The sequence below is a fragment of the Calonectris borealis genome, chromosome 6 (assembly GCF_964195595.1).
Source record: "Calonectris borealis chromosome 6, bCalBor7.hap1.2, whole genome shotgun sequence".
Classification (NCBI taxonomy): Eukaryota; Metazoa; Chordata; class Aves; order Procellariiformes; family Procellariidae; genus Calonectris; species Calonectris borealis.
In genome coordinates this window covers 38,438,415-38,459,731 of record NC_134317.1, presented here as the reverse complement: position 1 = coordinate 38,459,731, position 21,317 = coordinate 38,438,415, and the positions used below count along the sequence as shown (strand labels likewise).

Sequence of the window (21,317 nt, the reverse complement as noted above, 5' to 3'; positions counted from 1 at the left end):
CCCTGCTCGCTGGCAGCGTGGCTGGAAAGCACGGGAACCAGGCAACAGAGCAGATGAGAACAGAAGCACCACGCTACAACATCCAAAATACACCAGAGTGATGTTTTCCAATGGGAACAGCCTTCTTGTTTAAATGATTCTTATCCTTCTAATTCAGCTTCCTCACAGCTTCTAAGCCTGCCCGTGCAGTACCCTGAGCAAACACTGAACTAGCTGGAGCCTTAATATTCCACTGCCAGCCTTCAGAGCCAACCTTTCCCCTAAACTACCCCTTTATTTTTCATTAAAAAAAGATTCTGAGTGTTGCAGCAAACAGGTCTATGTTTCAACTTGCTTGGTACCCAGCCCAATGGAAATCCTGCCCCGAGACCCCTGGTTATAAACTGAAATCTTAAAATAGCATCATTATAAATATTCCCAAATATTTCTGTGTTTACTTATTATCATCATATTTTCAAAGAACCTAACAACTGCACCGGTGTTTTCTCAGCCCTAATGCACTTAAGACAACACTGACAGCTGAGAACACAACAGCCATTTGCATCTTCAGTAGAGCGGGTCCCCCCCTGTAGACTCCAGCGAGGAGGACTGGGTTTTTATTTACCCCATTTTAATTTCTTTTCAGCATGAGAGAATAGGAAAACAGAAGATAATTTCAAGTACGCTGGCACTATCTGCAAAGAATTCTATAACAGCACAAAAATGAACTTTTTTTTTCTTTTTATATTTTGAACAGTAATATAAAAAATAAGACGTTGGTTCAAAATTCAGGTAAGGTCTGTGTTGACAACTACAATTCTTTTATTGGACATATTTTACTGAGCATTGAACACTTGTTTATGTAGGCACAGATTTAAGAATAACACCACAAAATCAAAAGGATAAAGTGCAGACCTGTACTGAGAAGCAGGCCTGGTAGGTCAGTCTACTCCTACAACTCGGCAGAGAAAAGAAAGAAAAGGGGAAAAAAACTGCCTTTATAAGAGAAGAGGTATATTATAAATTACGTCCTGCGGTAACAGAACTATACAACCTTTCCTGCGAGGTCCACAGCACTGGAAAACCCAGGTCACCGTGTTTGTCGCAGGAAATATTTTGAATTAAGACTTTGGCTTACGCAAGTGGTTTATTTATAAGAAAACTTAACAAAGGTGTACTGATTAAAACAGTTCTCTTAACATCACTTCTTTATATATTTCAGAATCATATTTCAGAATAAAAAATTATGCACTTAAAAACAGGCAACAGCCTCCCCCCAGCACAGTAAGTTTCAGCGAACAGGGACCACGAAAGAGCGAAAGGGGGACGCCAGGGTGAGTCATGACTTTAAGCGATGGTCTTTGCCAGATCTCATTCCTGCTTGCATCAGAATTTTCCCCCTAAGAAGATTCAGGAGATAAAATGGTAAATTCAGCGTGTCCTTATCTCTCCCCATCTCATAAGGGCAGTTTTCTACAGTTCTTAGTAACAGGAAAAAAATATATATTTCCAGAGCTTGCACACATCCGAAAAAAAAAAAAAAGGCAGAAAACAAGAGGGAGAATAAAAACTAATATAAGCTAAAACATTATTTTGTAGTAAACAATAGAATATAACGTGCAATAGTGCAATTTCTCCTTTGCTGCTCCAACAACGAAGTCTTGGTAGATAGTCCACTGCAAGTCAAGGCACGGCGTCCCACATCTAACTACGTGCTTGTCGGGCACTGCGGGGTTTGCTGGGCTTCGGCGCCGAGTCGCTGTGTCCGGGCTCTCCCTTCCCCTTCCCAAGGTGGCGGAGTTTCTGATCCCAGCGCTGCACATTGAGAGGCAAAGAAATTACAAAAGAGATGACAGAACAAGATATAAGCCATATGTAAAACAACAGCACATGTTTAGAAACAGCAGCAAAAAACCAAAAGCTGTCGCTGTTTCCACCACGTTACCCTCCCTCGGGCTCAAATGGTGGAATGCGAGGTTATCAGTAAAAGTCACTTTAAAAAGAAAAACCATTTCCTGGCTCTCTTGTAGCCTCTGTGAATGAAGGGGCTGATACAAGGCGCAACGGCTTCAGCAGAAACGCGTCTCACCTTCTACATAATAAAATGTAAATGCAGCTATCTGTGCAACCTCTGGGGGAAGCAGGATGAAAAACAGTCAAGTGATTTTTGTTGATTTTTAAAAAATTGTATTATAATTTATTTATTTTTACTTTTCCAGGTGATAGCAACCGCAGTACAAAAAGACGTAACAAATGTAGCTGGTATAGCTGATGACGCTTTTGGAAAAGGAGATTGCGACGAGCAGCGGGTGGCGATGTGTCGCGGTCCTCGGCAGCCCCGGGCTGGGCGCGAGGGCAGGGCACAGTGGGTGACGGGTCAAGGAAGTAAGTGAGAGAGTAAGTCAGCTCCCAAAAACACCCCGACAAACGACACCGCCACCCCAGAACTGGAACTAAGCAGAAGTCAGCCCACGGCAGTAATGTGGTATTTGCGTTACAGCACTGGATTTCATCAAGTTCTGTCAAATCAAACAACGTGGAATAAGATCCCCGTATCTTTCCACTCATGTAATCTCTCCGGATGTGGCAAATGTGCACAGAAAAACTTGCATTTGTAATCAGAACAGTATCCTCCTGCCAGTCACCGTTAAGGCTGTTGAAGAAAGTGTTGAGTGGAAGAGACTGGTTTGCACAGGCACAATCATTATGTCAAACCAACGGCTGAGAAATTGTGTCAAAATAAGAATATTCTCTGTAAAATGACACTCCTCACAATGCTGAAATCACTGATACTTTGCAGTGCATCAAAACATAAAAAGGCAATCCTTCCAGAACTTGGAAGGCATTAGAATGCATTTAGAATTAGAAAACATTAGAATATATTTTCATATATTGCTTGCATTTGCGCTCGTTGCTTCCAATTCGCTATGACATGACTTCCTTATCATGCACCTCCCTCATCTAAGCCAGAAAGGTAAATTTAAAATAGTCGCTAATCCACACAATTTGGTAAGAGAACTGTATTTAAAGAACATTAAATCTGAAAAGTATAATTCTGACTTAGTCTGGAAAACATTTGTAAAGTCCTCTTTTTTTAAATTAGTACTACCATCCCAATTACGCAGGAGTGTGTTGCAGAAAGCACAGTTTGCCTACGGAGTTAAAACATTCCTACTGTTTGCTTTTTTGAGAGGGAGGCTTTGATTGCTGCTACACTGGTGTACTTTGGGGTAATTCACTGTATCCCTTTAGTTTATTCGGCATACATTTCTAAGTAATATAGCAAATAACACACCAAATTCATTTTTGATACTTGATATTAATTAACTGGGGTCAGCACGTTTATTTTCTTCCCTTATTTTGGCAAGATTAGGTAGATGTTTCATGGTATCTGCAACACTCGGTGAGCTATTTTCTTACCTTTACTTTTTTACCGAGACGATCCTTCCATTTCTCGGCTATGGAGCCTTCCACCAAGAGTAACCTACACAACGGAGACAACCGCCATCAACAGACACGCACAAGCCATACAACCCAACACAGGCCAGACTGGTGGCTCTGAAGTTCAGCTTTACGGGCAGGGGAACAAACAACAGCAAATACGCTCCAAGGGTAATGCAGAAAGCGTTACCTGGAGCGCTCCTCGTCTTCGTAGCCCATAATGATGTACTCTTCGTTGGCGCTGAGCGGCGGGCACAGGCAGCCGGAGTTCGCGTGAAGGTTTACAGTGTCCTTTGGGATGTTCACCAGGGAAGATTTTAGGATCTCCTTTACTTCCACTACCGCAGTGACGTCGTGACATTTAGTCTTCACCTCCTTCACTTTAGCCCGAATGACTGGGAACGAGTCACGAAGAGTATAGTTAGCAGCAGCAGATAATGCAGGTCACCCGCAAGCCGTTCTTGGTGACCTCTGGGATTAGTCTTTCGCATGGTCCACTATCAGAAGCTTAGCTGAACTCCAGCAATGTCCCTGCCCCCGCCTCTTCACTGCACTACTTCATCCTCCACCAAGAGGGTGCAGGTAGCTCAGCGTATCTCCTAATAGCACGGTCACAAGCAGGAGTTACGTACCAGTGGGATGTGCACCCTATTTAAGTTAGGCTTAATCTTTAGCATCCCTTCTTCTTCACCCTTTCCACTTTATATATTTGATTCATTCCTTGCATGCTCTCCTCCTCCCTCAAGCTGTAACTGCTCCTTCTCTGACTACCTGCAGTGCAGATGACCGAACTTAATTTGTCGCTCTCGACCTTTCACGAAGTGTGAATGTGCATTAAAACGCCTCGTATCACCACCTCTGCTGCATGACAGGCCCCTACTTTTTATTCTCTCTCCAGTGACCCAGCACCAATCTGCTCTGCTCTTCATGAACTCCAAACGCTCCTGATCTTGACCTGACGACCCGCCTAATTGTTTCCTCCCTCACCCTTTCTTTTTGCCTTAAGTCGCGCAGGAGGGAAAGCTGCCTTTCACAGGCAACGCTCTTCCTTTCTCCCATGGTGACCACTGAACGGATACCACATGCAAATGCAAAGCCAACCCAGAGGTCATGCTCTAGAGAACGCCACATCCTCCACAGCTGCAAACAAGAGTCCCTCTCCATTACAGACAGCAGATTCCCTGGCCTCCCAATTTCTTCTAACCTGTGTGAAAAAGGTAATACGGAAGAAAGAAAACCACAGACTTACACGTCTGTTCACATGCATCGCCCACAAAGACAATCAGCCAGCACGCGCTGCAGCCACATTAAACACCGCTGCCAACAATTAATAGCTGTCATGCATTTAACATACACAATTTACCCCAAGTGATCCACCTCCTTAAAACCTCTGAAGTTTTCAGAACAAAATCTTGCTTTAGTTTGGAGTTCTTTCAAATGCATTTTGAAACCTCTTTAATTTCAAAAGCTTGAAAAGACAGGCAGTCGCACGCTCAGCGACTCTCCACCCCGTGCAGGTGTGGTACCCACCCGAGAACAGTCACTCTGTAAAGATTTCCCAGACAAATCCATCAAAACAACATAAAACCGACCAGTCACCTAAAAAAACCAATGATGTTTGACTGAATACAATTATAATTTTTAGCTTTTAATGGGATTTATTTTTAAAAGCAGCTTATCGGACAACAGTTGTATAAATGCATAATCTTAACAAATATGATGCAGTTACTACCATGCAAATGAAGTCCTTAAGTTCAGTGAGCCTAAGGCCATTCACATGAGTAATGGGAAAAAGGATGGGCCCAACTGTCCTATTCCCCGGCTTCACCAGCCTGACTTGCTTGAAACAAAGGGTATGAAGAAAAGTAGCAGCCTGGACCTGTGACATGCCTGAAGAGCAGGACAATCTGGACAAGAGAGGACATCCGATGGACGCCGTGCACTTTCACGGGTATTACTGACAGCACGACACAGCCGGCAAGACGCTCGTTGCTGGCTTCCATACGCAAAAAGAACCTAGTATGCCTGTTAGATCCCATGGCGAGTTTGTAGGCCTGAAAGCTAGTAAAACCATCCTTTCCTGCGAAAGCAGTGCATGTCGGAGCTGGAAATCGAAGAGGCAGTTCCGGCACAGCGGCCCACAACGTCATTTTTGCCACATCGCTTTCCACGCTGAAGAAGGGCAGGAACCCCAGGTGCCTGCGCTGACGCTGAAGTAACACTCAACGTCAACAAAGACACTCTTGTACTAACGTACTAAGCTAATCCCCTCCACCCTTCTAATCTGGGAACGTTTCAGGCCACATCTTCCTTCTGTAGTAAGTGCTATGGGATTAACCATCAGTAATTGGGCCCATCGGCTCCTTTAATGAAAACGTTTCCCCTCACTTTAGCCGTAAAAACGCTAGGAGCTGGCCAGGCAGCTGTCCTTACCGTAGTTATAATTGTTGCGTAGATAGGTCTTCTGGGTAGCTTTTATAGGCTTGCATTTGCAGCGCTCTAGAAGACAGAAACTTTTGTTTAGAAAGAAAAGGGCGTACGTTCAGTGACAATCTCCCCGAAACCCCAAGCTCACACCTAACAAAAATAGCACTGAATTGACTTATTACAGGCAAGTGAAATGTTAAACCCCACAGGGTATTCCTGCTCTGCTCTGCTAGAAGATGTTGGAACTGTCCACGAGATCTCAAAGGTTTCTAGGAGAAAACTTGACATGCTGAAATTTAAAAACCAAACCAAAACAAAACCACTACAACCAACTAACCCCACAACAACAAAGACACAAGGACTTGGAGTCTGAAGTGGCAAGATCTTCCATTTTAAGCCAATTCAGGTTCAGTCTTGGTTTCTTCTGTGCTCACGGGTGCTGCGATCCCATATCCTTACAACGCCGTCCTCTCTTCTGTACTACACGTACTGAAGGCCCTCCTTCCTGCACCGTTAATCACACAGACTGTAATACAGGCACAGGAAGAAAACACGACAACAGGGCACCATTTAACATTCGACTGGAGACTACACACCTCAGCTCAGGTTAACGCACTGGGATATTCTGGCTAGCAGGCCTTCACCGTTTTTGTGGCTAACTCTCAACGTACAGTCCGTCTCTGGAACGGCACCGTAAGACTTCCTACAGTGGCAGAGCCCCCTCCCACCACAGGTGTCCAAGAGCGGCAGTCCCCAGACGAAGCACCTCAGAGGGTGGTGGGACCAAGCGGCACGTAGCTCCCGGCACGCAGACCGCTTCTGGGACGGTCCCGACAAAACGAAACGTCAACCACGTTTCTTCAGCGGTGTCTGGCAGGAGGTTTAAGAGAGATTAAGTTGATTAAATTTAAGATTAAGAGGCGAAGGGCCTCACTTGACTACCGCAAGTGTTTAGTGTTACCTTTGATCCTGCTCTGGACTCTCCCTCAATTAATAAAGCCAGCCTTGAGCAAATGGCCTTTCCTGAACTGCAGATTAGTCTTTGCCAGACTTGGCCGGTTTGCTGACCCAACGGCTTCGCGCTCTACCCAGGACTGACCTAGATGGAGATTTTGGAGCACTACGTGGAGAATATTAACCACTGGCAGGTTGGCATTTGATCTTACCAATTCTGTGACAAAACAAACCGAAAAAGGCATCTCAAACCCACGGTTAGTGGAGCTGCCTGGGAAGGCCACCACCAACCCTTCTGATAAACCTACGCCGTGGATCATCAGACCTGAGTGCAGTTTAAGCCCGTGCCACACATGTGGAATTGAGACACAGGTAGTGACGAACACGGGCCACAGAGCCACCCTGCTGTCTGGGTTTGCTGTATAAAATTATGACCCAGAACGTCACGTTTAATTAACATAGGGAAATCACTAGCCCTTATGGCGGTAAGGATGGCCTTCAAAAGACAATAATACAAGTGAGCGTTTCCAGCGGTGCAGCTTCTTCCAGACAGCTGGGAACCACCACAGAGGTAAAAACGCTTTCATCAGTGCCCAGGGAGTGCTGGGGCTGAAGCTCCAGACCCATGTGTCCATTAACACCACTGACAGTTCACGGCTGGTTGTTCTAATGCAAATATTTACTTATTTCAAGCTAGTGTGTAAGTGGAGTTTGGTGGAGTCGCGTGGCCAAGCCCAGCTGACTGGTATCTCCCCCTCCAAGCCCACCGCTGCGGCCACTGCAAACAGCAGGTCCCAGTATTAGGTATATGTGGTCATCTACTTTGGCATTTGACTCGGCATTTAAGTGGAAGTAGACATAATGCAGCCTGTTTCTATACACCATCATTCTAAAATAACAATGCATATAGCTAGTGACTTAGTTAAATCCAACGTGAAAAGTTTGAAAAAGAGCTTTTATTTGCTATATGAGATTTCTGCGTTTAAAAAAAAAGAGATGGCATCATATGGTTATGGACTTCTCAAATCTTTATTTATTTTGTGTTGAAAGAATTTTTGTAGTTGAAAATACAAAAAAAAAACAGGAAAGAGGAGAACATTTCAAAAGAAGAGGATATTGTTTCCTTGAATTTCAAACACATCCTCAGGAATCTATATATAGAGTCCTACAGACTTCAGCTTTTGCATGAGACTGTGTTAAAATAATAAAGGCAGAGAAGGGAAGTGATTTTTGGCTTCCCTCCTGCCTGTGGGAGCTCATGCATACTTTAGGCCAAATTATGGCCCATTTTGTAAGCTGCCTCGAAACAGGCCATAAAAGACGTGCTCCTATGACCCACCCTCACACAGGCATCTCGGCGTTCGTGTCCAACATGTCATGCACTTTAACGTTCTGCTCTACAGTACTTTGCTCTGTGGCACAAGTAGAATAAAATAGTCTAAATTACAAGACAAGAATACATAGCCTCACATTTCCCTCAATTTTAAGACGGTATTAGATTATTTTATTTTATTAATTTGAGGAACAGATTTTATTAGCCTTGTTCTAGAAACTAATTATAGACCTGCCGATGTTCTCAATGGCGGGTATCTCCCAGTCACCCTACTGCCTTTCAAATTTACATTTCAAAGACACTTACAAAACGCTGCATTATTTCTAACTACTCTTTAGAGATACAGAAACTAGCAGAGGGGCACCTGCCAAGGTCAGCTGTAAAGTCGGTGGCAGAGCTAGGACCATCCCTCTCCCCCAGCTCCTGCTGCAGTGGCTTTCAAAGGAAGCACACCTTGACTGGCGCATGTGTCTTGCAAAGTTGAGCTTTCCCCAGGGAGTGGGAACACCCACAAAAGGTGGCTATAAAAAGGTACTGCGTCTCTTGATGCTGAGGGAAAGTCCCATCTCACACGACAGCCTCCTCTGAGGCTGCCAGAATGACCAGAAGAGCTCTGGGACCACAACAACGTTATATCCCAAGCACCGAGACAGGCAGCAGGGGCTCACACCAGTCTTGACTGAGACCTCAGCTAACTCTGCCATTAAACATTCTTTTTAATACAAGCCAGCGTAGGACTAACAAAAGCTCAACATCTAGTCCTTTGAAAACTTCTCCCTATAAATGCCAAAGCAAATGGACTGCATGGGAGCAGGGTTTTCTGCAGGGATGGCTACCAAGAAACGTGCCATCTTAAATACACATGCATGCACCACCTAAAGCCTGGCTGTAACAGGGATCAGCACGAGCACTCAAACCTGGCAAATGCTTCTCTGATAAATTAAGGATAAAAAAACTCTGGAAAATCTTCTAAGTGACTTGAAAAGCATCTGAGGAAGCAGACAACAATGCAGTTTACTGCCAAAGGAGGCAAACCAGCTCCCCCCAAGACCCCCTTGCAGACTCCGAGGGAAGGTTTTGCCAGCGGGCACTGCCAGGGACCAAGGTGCCTCAAAGAGGGGCAATACACGAGGGCTCTCACTGCAACCGCACACCGCAGCACGTGCGATATGCTCCAGAAACCACAGAGCTGAGCCCAGGATTTTTTAAAGCTACTTCCAAAAAACAAAATTCTATTTACAATGGCAAAATTACAAATTTACTTTACTGAACGTATAAATGGAGCAATTATGAAACACAGCCTTTTAGGTGGCTAAACTGTGTCTGTCAGCTGAAACAGGTGTAGTGCATTGAACCAGAAATTGTGTTTCTACAGTGAAAAGCAGTGATAAAAATATTACCGTTCCTTTTCATCAGCCCTTTTTCTGCGCATCTTCACCCTATTTTTTGGATGGGACGTTTTTAGGTCTCATTTTGCTTTTGCTAGTTGAAAAGCATCATGACAGCAAGGGTATAACTGAGTCTTACTCTCTTCTCTTCCACTGCAGGGTTGCTTACTGGTACTGCATGCAGCCTGCATCCCTGAGGAGCAGCAGTGCTAAGGATATGTTTAATACTTTTCCTATAAGGTGATGTTGAAGGTATCCAGCTTTACCTTCATACTCAAAGTGTAGCTTGTATGTTCTTTATGCAGTCACTGTAGAGCACGAAATCCATACTTTCTCAATGCCACGCAATTGAAAATGGCTTAAAACTAGAAAGATACTAATATTAGCACTAAAAATCTTTAGAAAGTCTTTCAGACGTGCTCAAGGCCATTTAAAGTGAAGCTTGTTAAGGGGCTTACTTTTCTCAGGTTTTTCTAATTGCAGCTGGCTTTCTGAAGGATGTGCACTGCGATTTAAATAACATTTTGCTCCCCATAGCTTCTTTCACATTGGGACCTACTGATCACATTTTAAAACTGCATTCTAAGCTGGGCATTACCGATACCTTTTTACAATTCGGTCACAAAGATTAATGCCAAAGTTACCAAAACTTGGCATCTAATTTTATGCTCCACAACCATCTTAGACGTTTATATAATAAACTGAGCATCAGCGGGTGCTGTAGCTGGTCGACACCCCTGGGGAAGGAAGGACGCGATGGCCAACACTAGGTTTTCCTTTCTGACAAAGGCCTAAGAGGAAAACTTCTGAAGGAATGGTAGTAAAATTCAAGGAAACCTATAGTCATTGGCTTGCTCGAGCAACAAATTCACATTTCTGTGACCTATTAGCTACCAGTCTGGGCTCTGCTTCTTTGCATTGCCTATGACTAGTGCTGACACTCAAGGGGCTTTACTCAGTTCCAGCAAAACCAAACCAAAACAAAAATAAAAGCGACAGGGGACCTGCTGGAATAAAATCAGTCGCAGAAGGTCTCAGCCTCCACCGCCTCAGGTTAACGGGAGTTTTGCCATTACCTACAAAGAGGTCAGAATTTAATTTGCAAACTTTGAAGTCAGAATGAACCATTATCTTCACTGTTTTCCCCAGTGAAAATCCACTTAATGATCACTCTCACAGTTCAAGACAAAACTTAATGAAATCAGCACAGTCCTTTTGATTTGATGGAAGTTTTGCCCTGACAAAAGCAGAAGAGAGAGCGCTAAAAGACGCGCTGAAGAGTTAACTGAGTTGCCAGCTGAGAGGTCCGCGGGCTGACCAGCCCCAAATCCCACCTGCCCACGGGATGCAAAAGCACAATCTACAGGATTCCAAGACAAGACAGAGGATTTAAACATCACTTAGCACCCCTCTTACTTAAGTATTAAAAGCATTTGAAAGGCTATAGCTTATTATACAGTTTTATAAAAGTGTACTCACCAATGCCGGCGCCTCTACAGTTGCCATTATTAGAATCCATAGGGAAATCTGGCACGGATTTGTAAAATATGTGAAGAAATGTTAGCATTTTTAATATTGGATTACTTCAATACACGCAACATTACAACGTTTTCTCTTTCTCTAATATTTAGTATATTAAAACTTAATACCTTAATTAACCAACAGACTGTAATGTTCTACAGGCCAGCCTGTTAAAAGATTTCTTATCTGAACTTCACCCGAATGCAGCACATCATGTTAAATGCTGAAGCAGCTTAAATATCCCATTGCTACCGGTGCATAGGCTGGCAGGTTTAGGACGAGGGTGGAAATTTATGGCATAAACTTACGAGCATCTACAAAAAGGACACGTACTGTTTGCATTTAATTAGATGATGAAGGAGAAATTACTTTTGGTTTGTTTTTTTGGTTACTGAGGAAAGCAAACCAACCAACCACAATCATATCGTTGTGCAAATGCCAAAACAAATGTTTCAGACCTTACCCTTCCCCTCAGTTTAAAAACATACTGATTATTTGAAGGACAGATAAGGAACAGAAAGAAAATAAGGCACTATGCCCACAGAACTGCTTTTAGACACATTCATAAGTGGAATGTGTCCCATATCAGTAAAATGCATGATTTCAAACCTATTGTTTTTTAAATCACACAATTTAATGGATTTATACGCATACTTAATCATGAAAAACAAGTATGTTGCTGCGTATAATGTTATACAAGTTAAGGAAAAAATAAATGCAAGAGAAAAAAGGCTTGGGAGAGAGGCAGTACACTTTATTAGAATGACACATAAAATGGAAAAACAAGTGAGCTTTCAAATAAAAAGTCCTTCTTTAAGTTTGCTTGCCCAAACATTTACACAGCTTTTCCAACTGTGGAAGGTGGTATCATACAAACATCATCTTAATAAATATCTTTAGGTTATCATGGATACAACACTGCTTTCACAATATAGAACAAATGAATACAAGACCGTGTCACGAAAGCTCCTCTCCTGCAGCTGAGAGGGATCTGGCTGTAATACAGCCCAGGACACTGATCAGATTCACTGCAGGTGAAGGGTTCAGATGTGTGGACTAAATTTTAAGGGCTGGGGCCACTATTTAATCACAAGTTCTGTAAATATGTATTTAAAATACCTGTTCACAAGAGATCCAATATTACTTAGTTAATATTCTAATTTGGCCATCCTTTTTAAAAAAAAAATCGCCACCGTAATGCATATTTATACTTCTCACAGCAACATGAAACTTCCTTTACATAAATGGGGCTATGGCTAAATGACAGTCAGGGCAAGAGTAAATCTGAAAACCAACTAATTCCCTTACTAACATAATAATTAACTTCAAAAAATTGAGACTTGAGGAGCAATTATTCCTGCCAATATAAAGAGCAAAGGGTATAGAAAATAGCATAGAATAGAACAGATTGAATAGACGCCCTTTTACATCCAATACCCCGCTGCTAGTAAAAATCCCACCCGTTGTCTGCCAAAGAAAGTTCCAAACTACCGCAGGATCTCAGCTTTTAGAACAAACCCAACCTTCGCATGGAGGCACTTTCGTCTTCGGTTATCAGGTACTTCCACAGCAGCTGTAGGGCTTCTCCGTGCTGCCTTGTTGCAAGTCAAATTACCCAGGCCGACTCTTACTTACGTGTTTTATTTTCATTATTCACCTCAGCTATCCTCAAATTTTGAAAAAGCTGTTGTTCTCAGGTGGTAATTAAAGATCGTGACCCCTACCAATAGTATATGGTAAAAAAAAGAGATCATCAAATTTAAATGCATTTTACGTTGTACCAAGCGCTTTCCTGTATTCCAGGACAGGATGAAAGAGGAATTAAAATGGTCTTGCTCTTGTAAATGGTTAAGTAAAGGGATGACCACATTTCTTCTCATTCTTCCTCTCCTGGGCCAGCCCTCTGTTGTCTTGCTCATTTAGCCAGTGCTTCGCTTTAAACCTGCGATTCCTTCCGAGGTGGTAAGAGCACAGAGCGCGCTCGGCTCTACAGCCTGAGAGTCTGCTCCCACCCGCGAAGCCTCCCGGCCACCAGCCACGGAGAGGTGGCTCTGCCTCCCCCTGTGCCTAGGACTGGCCGGGGACGTTTCACCGCGCTCTGGGCGTTCAAGAGGCCAGCAAAGAAAGCTCTCCGGATTCCCTGCCCCCCTCGCTCTGCTGCCTTGGCCAGCTCCTCAGGTTGCCTTGCACCTGAGCTGGCTTTGCACATCCCCGAGGCAACTCTCTGGTGCTTCACGTGGCCCGGCAAGCTACAAGTCCTGCCAAAACAGGTACTTCAGTTATGACCGAAGGGATGGTTCATTCACGCTTCCAAAGCACGTTCCCTATGCCAACAAAATTGTTACTGGGGGCAGAAAGACTTTTCATCAGCAGAGGAGGCAAGGGCCGTATCAGGTCGAACTTTATCATCCTCACATCCATGGAGGGAACAGGGAAGGAAAAAGAAGCCCTGAAGTGCGCTCTCCCTTCCTAAACCAAGGGCTGGTCCAAGCAGCCATGACTTCGTGGTGTTTGAGCAAACCAAGTCCAATTCACTCTGGAATTACAACTAGACGTAAACCAGAGCCCGGTAAGGGGTCCGCAGCCTTCCCTGGCCCCACTCGGGGGTACGATGCTCACGTGTATCGGCTGAGGAACTGTCCTGCAAACTCACGCGATGCAAGGGGGCTGGCAAACACTCAATATCCCAATACAAACCTGGTCCTGCAAACGAACATGGAACCGAACTGCTTTCCACCACTCCCAAGTCCACAACTTACTTTATTTTTCCCAAATTACAACGCACCACAACCTCAACCCAGCTCCTAATTCTGCACTCACTCGCCAGGTCCCTTGCCCTACCCCAAGCAGTGGTTGCGGGTATCTGGCTGTGCAACAAGAGCAACTCAGAGGCGCGCGGAGCAGCTACTGATGGAAACGGCTCCCACTTCTGTGCCTGCACGGAGGCCGCGGTGCGCAGCGCGCTGTGCTCTGCAACTGTGGTCAGAGCACGGTCTCTGGCAACGAGCAAGGGAGGAGTAAACAGGTACCGCCACGGCGCTTCATGGTTCGTTTCCCCACTCGCAAGTATTGACCTTGCCTTGATGTTTATCTTTCCCGGGGCACCCATGCTTATTTAGGGATGAGCAGTCTCTACTGACGGAGAGCAGCATGGGCTTCCGGAGGGGACCGGAGACCTCCACCACGGTACAACGCATCTCGGGAAAGGCTTCGCATCTCCCTGATCCTTCCCCCGGTCAAGCTCCTATCGCCTGGCCCCTTCTCATCTGCCGGGGAAGCGATGGGAAAAAGGGTCTGGGCCAGCCCTGCCACCAGCCACTCGCAAGAGCTTAGGTGGGCATCAGCAACCACGAAATCCCACCCCCTGACCCCGCGGTCCGACGGGCAGAGACCTCTCTCCATCAGGAGATGCACACTGCTTAGACCTCCAGCCGCAATGCAGACAGAAAAAAAAGAAAAAAAGCTGCTTTTAAAAATAAACAACCGACTTCCCATTGTTCCACTTCTCTTCTGAGGCGACCTCTGTGCCAAGTTTGGTCTATGCAAAACAATCTTTTTGAAAGAAATATCTGTCAGCGATGATTAGCAGGACTGCCAAAGAGGAAATATTATCCAGAGCTCCAATCCAAAGGCTTCCTTCTAAATTTTGTTTAAGAGCAGGGGAAAAAATCCAAACGGATTTTTCCAATAAGCCATTTTAATTAATCGCTTTTCAGAGGGATGCTATATAAAAAAACCAAACCACTAACAAGGAGAGCAGAATAACAGCCACTTGTGTACTGAAGTGTGCAAAATAACAATGCCGGGATCACAGATCTGGATGAGAGGTTTGGGAAAAGGAAATAAGTTGGTAAAACTTAGTTTTGAGCACACATCTTACTTATATCACAGTTTAAATCAAAAAAAAAGCAGAGAAAGAGCCAAAAGTAACACGATCCTGACCGTCACTGTGACGAAAAGAGCATGGCCCAGCTATTACTGAAGCCATGCCAGGCACCCTGCTCCAAAGGACAAAACCACAGCCAGCGGTCGCTGCTCCATTCTTCAGATGGAGACATCTGTGAGCCCCATTGATTAAGAAACCTTCAAATACGCAAGAATTCAGACTTTGCAATCTACGTGAGGCCGTAACACAGAGAGGATCTTTGCTAATCTGACTGCACGCACATGCACAGCGAAGCAAAGTAAGGAAAATTGATCCTCATTAAAATTTGATACAGATCACTTGAAGTCCAAGCCGCAGAGCAGCCTGCAACAGGACAACACGGCCGCTCCGCATAGTGAATTATTCCACATAACGAATCCTGCTGGGTTTTGATGACATTTAACGGCCTAGGTCTTGATGCTTAGACCGTACAAGCCATTCGAGGGGACTCCGCCTACAAAGGCAGACAAACTGAAGTGACAGTACACCACCATCAATGGTACCATCATTCCTGAGGTTTAAATACTCTTACTTACTTTTCCTCTCTTCTTTAAGGCTTGAAGCTTGTAATGATCTTGTTCTTTCACTAAGAAATGAGGCTGCTTCTGACCTGTGGGCAAACACCTAAACCAAACCTCAACGTTAAAATGACAGCCCGGGCACGACTGCTCGTCCCTGGTACAGGCTGGAACTCTCCTAACGCTGCTGTGCGTGCCGGCTATGCATAGAGCGACGCAAAGTCTGAGTCACAGCAAATTTGATCTGGAGTTTGGAAACCACTGTTTTAGAAATGAAGTTAATAACATGAAAAACAAGCATGGGAAACGGCTCTTTCACTTTTCTTTTAAGCACACAATGCCAAATTCACATGCTGGATTACTATGAATTCATCTAGCCAGGCAGGCAGGTACGGAGGACTTGGCCTACACGGAGAAATCATGGGTTCATAGAAGATCTAAGAAAATACGTCTCCATCACTTGAATAATCTTTAATTTTCTTTAATGTTTAAGACATGGTATTTTTTTTAAGAGATTCAGAGTTCTCCTCAGCCATCTTTTAATCACCCAAAACAGTTCAGACATTAATTACACATGGCTGATACCTTGTGATGATGCTTCTCTTTTCTCCAACATCTCATTAACAACCCAACAAGCCTTTGAGCTGTTTTTCTATCTACATAAGATAGGATGAGACAGAAAACAACCGACGGATCTGTCCTCCGATACGCATGGTACCCATCACACCGCTCCCCTTTTGTTGCCAGTTCCCTCTTCAGAACAGGAATGAACGCCTCACTCGAGACACGAACGCTCTGCTAGAGAGCAGCAGCAGGCACATGCGCTGAGCTGCTTTTCCGAGTCAGCACCCCAGCGCCAGCAGCGACTGTGGTCAGGCAGGTCATTTATTAAAGACAGGTCCCACTACTGAAGTTTTAGATTCAAGACAGTTTGGGTCTATCTGCACTTCTTGCTGCTTCGCAGACGACAGAAGATGTGACAGGACCCTGAACGAAGGAAGCAGATAACCTGCAGACGTGAGGCAGAGACAGCGTATGCACCACCCAGCACAAGGAGACCGAAATATGTGGAGCACATGAGCGGGACCTCCCGCATAGGCAAGACAGCTTGTATCGATGTCTGCGAGCAGAACCGCTTCCATCCCCAAAAAGCAAAGGACGGGGGTGCAGGATAAAAGCCATACATCAGACACGAGCATGCACTAACCTCACATCTCGGATGTTAACATATTGGCAAGAGGCTTTTTCACCCTCCATCCTGGACTGTGACTTGTAGGATCTTCCACAAAAAGCCAAAATATTCAGCATCACACCTGCCTCCAGAACACCCACACCGTGCCCGGAGCGTCCCTCTGCTGCCCGGGTGTACAGGAACCCAGGTGTCTCCCAAAGATAATGACAAATCAAGAAGGGTATGTTTCCCACAGGACACCTGTTTGAAGGTGGTCCCTCTAGCTGGAGGAACCTCAGACCTCCATCAGCAGCGTGGTACAGCAGCTCACACTCCGGCTTTGGAGACCAGCACAAGCCCAGGGGGTCTGCAGAGCTTCTCCTCTAACTGAGCCCTCAACAAGGCAGTTCCACTGTTCTCACCAGCCTCCTCCACCACAGACACAGCAGCAGCTAGTTCATCCCTTCAACGTGTCAGCAGCCCTGAAGAACATCAGGAGAGTGACACAAATTCCTCCCTCATTCCTGTGAAGAGGAAGCCTCTAGATCTTCCTGACCACCTGGCTGCACGTGGAAAGAGGTCCTAGAAGGTGTTTGTGGAGGACTCATAACCTCAATAACCGAAAGTGAACTTCTTACTGGGATTTGCCACAGACCTGACTAACCACAGTTTCTCCACGTTGTGCAACAGCCACAGTCTACTGGGCATGGGGAATACGACTGATCGGAGAGGCATTTCTCATCTTTTACTGCAACGTCAGCCAAAGAAAAAAGTCAAGTGAACTTCAAATGATCTTCAACTTGGCATCATTGAAATGAGAGTCAAGACAAACTACTTTAATGGTGACAGGGAATTTTTGCGAGCGTTTATACAAGCTCTTCCCGGCTGCAGAAGAGCAGACGATAACTGACCCAGCATGATGTTCACCTCCTGCAGCCTCTTGCAGGTGACTCAACCCAAAGAAAGTGTGTCCTGAGGGTCAGAAGGGCCCTTGCACCCAGCTGCACCGTGTGCTCGTAAGAAAGCTGCATGGTCTAATATTGGAAACGGAACGGAAATCGGGCTTTCCGAACCCTGTTCCTGCTCTGATAAGGACAAACATCTGACCATGTCATCCTTCAGGCTGCTGCCTTACGGAAGGGACTAGACAAATGCATTAACCCTCACCAGGAATGATGCAGAGACTGCAAGAGGAAAGGAAACAGCAGAATCCTGTTACTTTGCAGGTAGGAAAAAATGAAAGAAAAATCAAGATTTCCGTTCTGAAGAACAAAAAACCCCTCTTCTACAACAGAAGCCCATGAAAAAATGGATTTGCATTTCTGCCTGCCCTATTAGACGTAGTTTACAGACAGCACAAGGGGTGGGAGTGCTTAGGAGATAAAATAAGAGCAAGCATTCTGCATGCTACCCATTAGGCAGTTGGTTATTCCTGTCTTCTACTTGGCTGCAATCCTTTATTTGGAGAATTGAATTTGGAAGTGTTCACCTTACCTCTTCCTAGAACAGGAATCCTTCACTCTGCTCTCTAAAGGAGCAGTTTTATTCCCTCAAGAAGGATTCTTTCAGTCTGGTGCATAATGCATCAGTTCAAAATTTTCAGCCCAGAAATGAGAATGTCATCAGGTTCTCATTCACTGAAAGAGAGTTTTCATGGATCCGGCCCTGGAATCCCTCAAAGAGGTTATTGTACTGCTGAGGTCCTCAGAAATAGGTAACTCGGGGGCAATTTTAGCCAAACTTCCTCCCTCCAGATTTGAATGCGATTGCTTTCAAACTGCTGCAGACCTGCGAAGCTCGCTCAGTTTGGAGCCATTTTTAAGGTTTTGAAAGCACCTCAATGCTGTGGAGAAAGGCGCTCGGTGTTCAAAACCCACCGCCCCAAGCCACCCCACAGGTCTGCAGCCCCCAGGGAGCAGCAGCAGCAAAAATAGGTGGTTGGGTTCACGGGCCGGGGACAACTGCGGGGGGCAGGAAGGACGGGGAGACGAGAGGGGAGCAATTAGAGGGGTTAGAGAGAAATCGGAGTAACAACCGGAGATATCGGTATGGTCACCGAGCTGAGATTTCAAGAGGTGGAGAGAGTAACTGGAGGGAGTCAGAGAAGGAGCGGGGTTAGCCTGGCCTACAAATAAATGGGGAGGAGGGGAGAGAGCAGCTCACCTGGGAAGGCAGGGAGCAGGGTCAGGAAACCAAAGCATGAGATTTCCTTAGGAGAGGAAAACAGGAATTGCAGTGTTTGGCATTGCTGGCAGTGGGATACATAAAGCATTTGGTAACGGGACAGAGGCACAGTCAAATACTGTGCTGAGCATAGCATGAAAAAAACCCCTTTCATTCACAGGACACTGCTGGGGGAGGACGGAGAGGTGGGATCCGCTGCCCGTCAGCGAGATGCCACAACCCAACGTTGCAGCTGCGGGCACCGAAGGAGCCGGACGGCAGCACGACGAGCCCATGGGGTGCATGGGTGCTGCTCTGCCTCAGCCTCCAAGCCCTCTTAGCTGCTGCCCTGCCCCAGCTCTGCCCTCCCGCTCCTGTGACGGAGAGGTCTGGCAGAGCCACCAACGCTGCAACTTTGCAGCAAGGAAACGTAGCTTGGTTCCCCCAGCAAATGCTTTCCTCAAGTGAGACAGGAACTGCGGTCATTTTGTAAAGGTCAAACCTCACCCGTGATAACCACCCGCCAGCTGGCTTTAATGTTCTATTCAATAGCTCCTTCAATTTAGTATTTCTGTGGTGCTCATCTCGCCACGCTGGAGCTGTGCCCTGCGAACTCTTCCAGCCCAAAGGCAGCCGTGCCGGGAGCGCGCCTCTAGCAGAGCAGGGTCCCTGAGCAACAGCAGGTTTGCAGGATCGTGGTGGCCAAAGCGGTCAGCAGCCTTCACCCGATCGCCCAGAGATGCTCCTGCCTCCCCGGTACCCCCAGACACCCAGTGCCAGCCGTCCTGCAGGACCCAGCAAGCGCAGCCGGTGAAACGGGACGCAGCGAGAAAGCTGAGGGGCTCCAACGGCCCCTCGGAGGCCATGGGGGTCAGGTACCGCCAGCGCTGTGCTGGAGCTGCTTCAGTGCTGGAGGCAGCCTTCGGCTCGCTCGGGGACGCCGGGAATGAAAGGTAGCGGAAGGCTGCACCTTTGCTGCGCTCCTCTCACAACCGTAACTCGTGAGCCCGGGGACCCGACGGGGACCCGTGCAGTGAGCGGGCATCCAACCCCAACCACAGATTCGGGGCTGTTTTCTCCCCCTCGGCTGCGCGTGTGCCAGCGCCGGCCCGGGAGGAGGCTGGGGAGACCACAGCCCCCCAGCTCCTGCCCGGGGCCCCTCTGGGCACGGCTCTTGCCCCAAAAATCTGCCGGCTGTGCCCGGGGGGCGATGGCCTTGGTGGGAGGGGAGCAGCCCGCTTTGGGGAGAGCGAGCGGCTGGGGATGAGCCACGAGCGGCGCTGGGGGAACCGGCGGCCTGGGGTCGAGCGCGGGCACCTCTGTCCCGGGGGGCTCTGCCCTCTTAGCAGGCAGCCGCCGCCAAGGGAACACCGAAGCGGGGTGTCGGGACGCGGAGCGAGGGCTGTCGCTCCCACGCTTTCAAGCGTTCCCCGGCGCGACGGCGGGGCTGTCATTCGTCCCGCGCCCTCCCTCCCACCGCAAAACTTTTCCGGCGGCGAGGCGGCCGCCGGGGGCGGCGAGGAGCGAAGGAGGAAGCGGAGGCAGGGGAGGGGGCCGAGAGTCCGGAGGAGCGGAGGGGAGGCGGCGCTCCCGGGGCGCCCCCCCGGCGGCCGGCGCCCATTGTCCGGCGGGCGCAGCGGCCCGTCCCGCTCCCGCGCGGCCCGCACTCACCGGCGCCCTCGGCGGTGACGATGGCCTCGGGGGAGATGCAGACGCCGCGGTCGTAGAGCGGCAGCTCGTCGCAGGCCAGGCTCTCGGGCCAGGCGTGGCGGTAGCGGATGAGGACGGGCTCGCAGCCGGCGCGGGCGCGCTCGCAGACGGACTTGCAGGGCTTGATGGGCTCGTGCTGGAAGTCGATGGTGCAGATGGGCGCGTACATGGCGCAGAGGAAGAAGAGGAGGTCGGGGCTGCAGTTGGTGCCCAGCAGCCCCTCGAACTGCTCCATGGCCAGCACGGCGTTGGCCTGCGTGCTGTGGTGCAGGTGGTTCGGCATCTTGGTCATGTTCCAGGGCAGCGGCTTGCACAGCGGGATGCGCACCGGCTCGCAGGCCGCCGCCCGCCCCGCCGGCGCCCGCCCCAGCACCAGCAGCCCGGCCAGGGCCAGCACCGGCAGCCCCCGCCACATGCCGCCGCCCGCCCCGACGGCCTGCCCCCGCCGCGCCGCGCCGAGCCCGGGGCCGAGCGCCGGCACCTCGGCGCGGGGGGCGGCTCCTCGGGCGGCGGCGGCGGCGGCAGGGCTGCGGCGGGGGCCCCGCCCGCCGACCGGCCCCTCCGCGCCTCCCGCCGCGGGGGGCGCCGGGGCGGGGGGCGCCGGGGCGGGGGGCGCCGGGGCGGGGGGCGCCGGGGCGGGGGGCGCCGGGGCGGGGGGCGCCGGGGCGGGGGGCGCCCCGAACAAAGGGGAGCCCGGCGGCGGGACGGCTCCCTTTCGCATGTACGAAAGAAGAAAGAGAGGGAAAGAAAGTCCTTCCGTCCGCGGGGAAAGGCGAACGTCTGCTTC

General features: G+C 48.0%; 1 protein-coding gene across 1 annotated transcript; it reads right to left on the bottom strand.

Moving 5' to 3' along the window:
* Window positions 1-777: 777 nt before the first annotated feature.
* FRZB (frizzled related protein) lies at window positions 778-20,973 on the bottom strand. The gene is made up of 6 exons (XM_075153703.1): window positions 20,492-20,973; window positions 11,002-11,049; window positions 5,854-5,919; window positions 3,611-3,815; window positions 3,400-3,463; window positions 778-1,794 (listed from the first exon to the last, which is right to left on the bottom strand). Exons 1-6 carry the CDS (start codon window positions 20,943-20,945, stop codon window positions 1,684-1,686), a joined length of 948 nt encoding a protein of 315 aa, XP_075009804.1. The 5' UTR covers window positions 20,946-20,973; the 3' UTR covers window positions 778-1,683.
* Window positions 20,974-21,317: the final 344 nt, after the last annotated feature.

Coding starts and splice junctions, on each gene's coding strand:
- FRZB (XM_075153703.1), bottom strand. CDS start 20,945: ATGTGGCGGGGGCTGCCGGTGCTGGCCCTGGCCGGGCTGCTGGTGCTG. Junction 5,920..11,001: donor CTGTAGAGGCGCCGGCATTG/GTGAGTACACTT, acceptor TCTGTCTTCTAG/AGCGCTGCAAATGCAAGCCT. Junction 3,464..3,610: donor GAAGACGAGGAGCGCTCCAG/GTAACGCTTTCT, acceptor TCCGTTGTGTAG/GTTACTCTTGGTGGAAGGCT.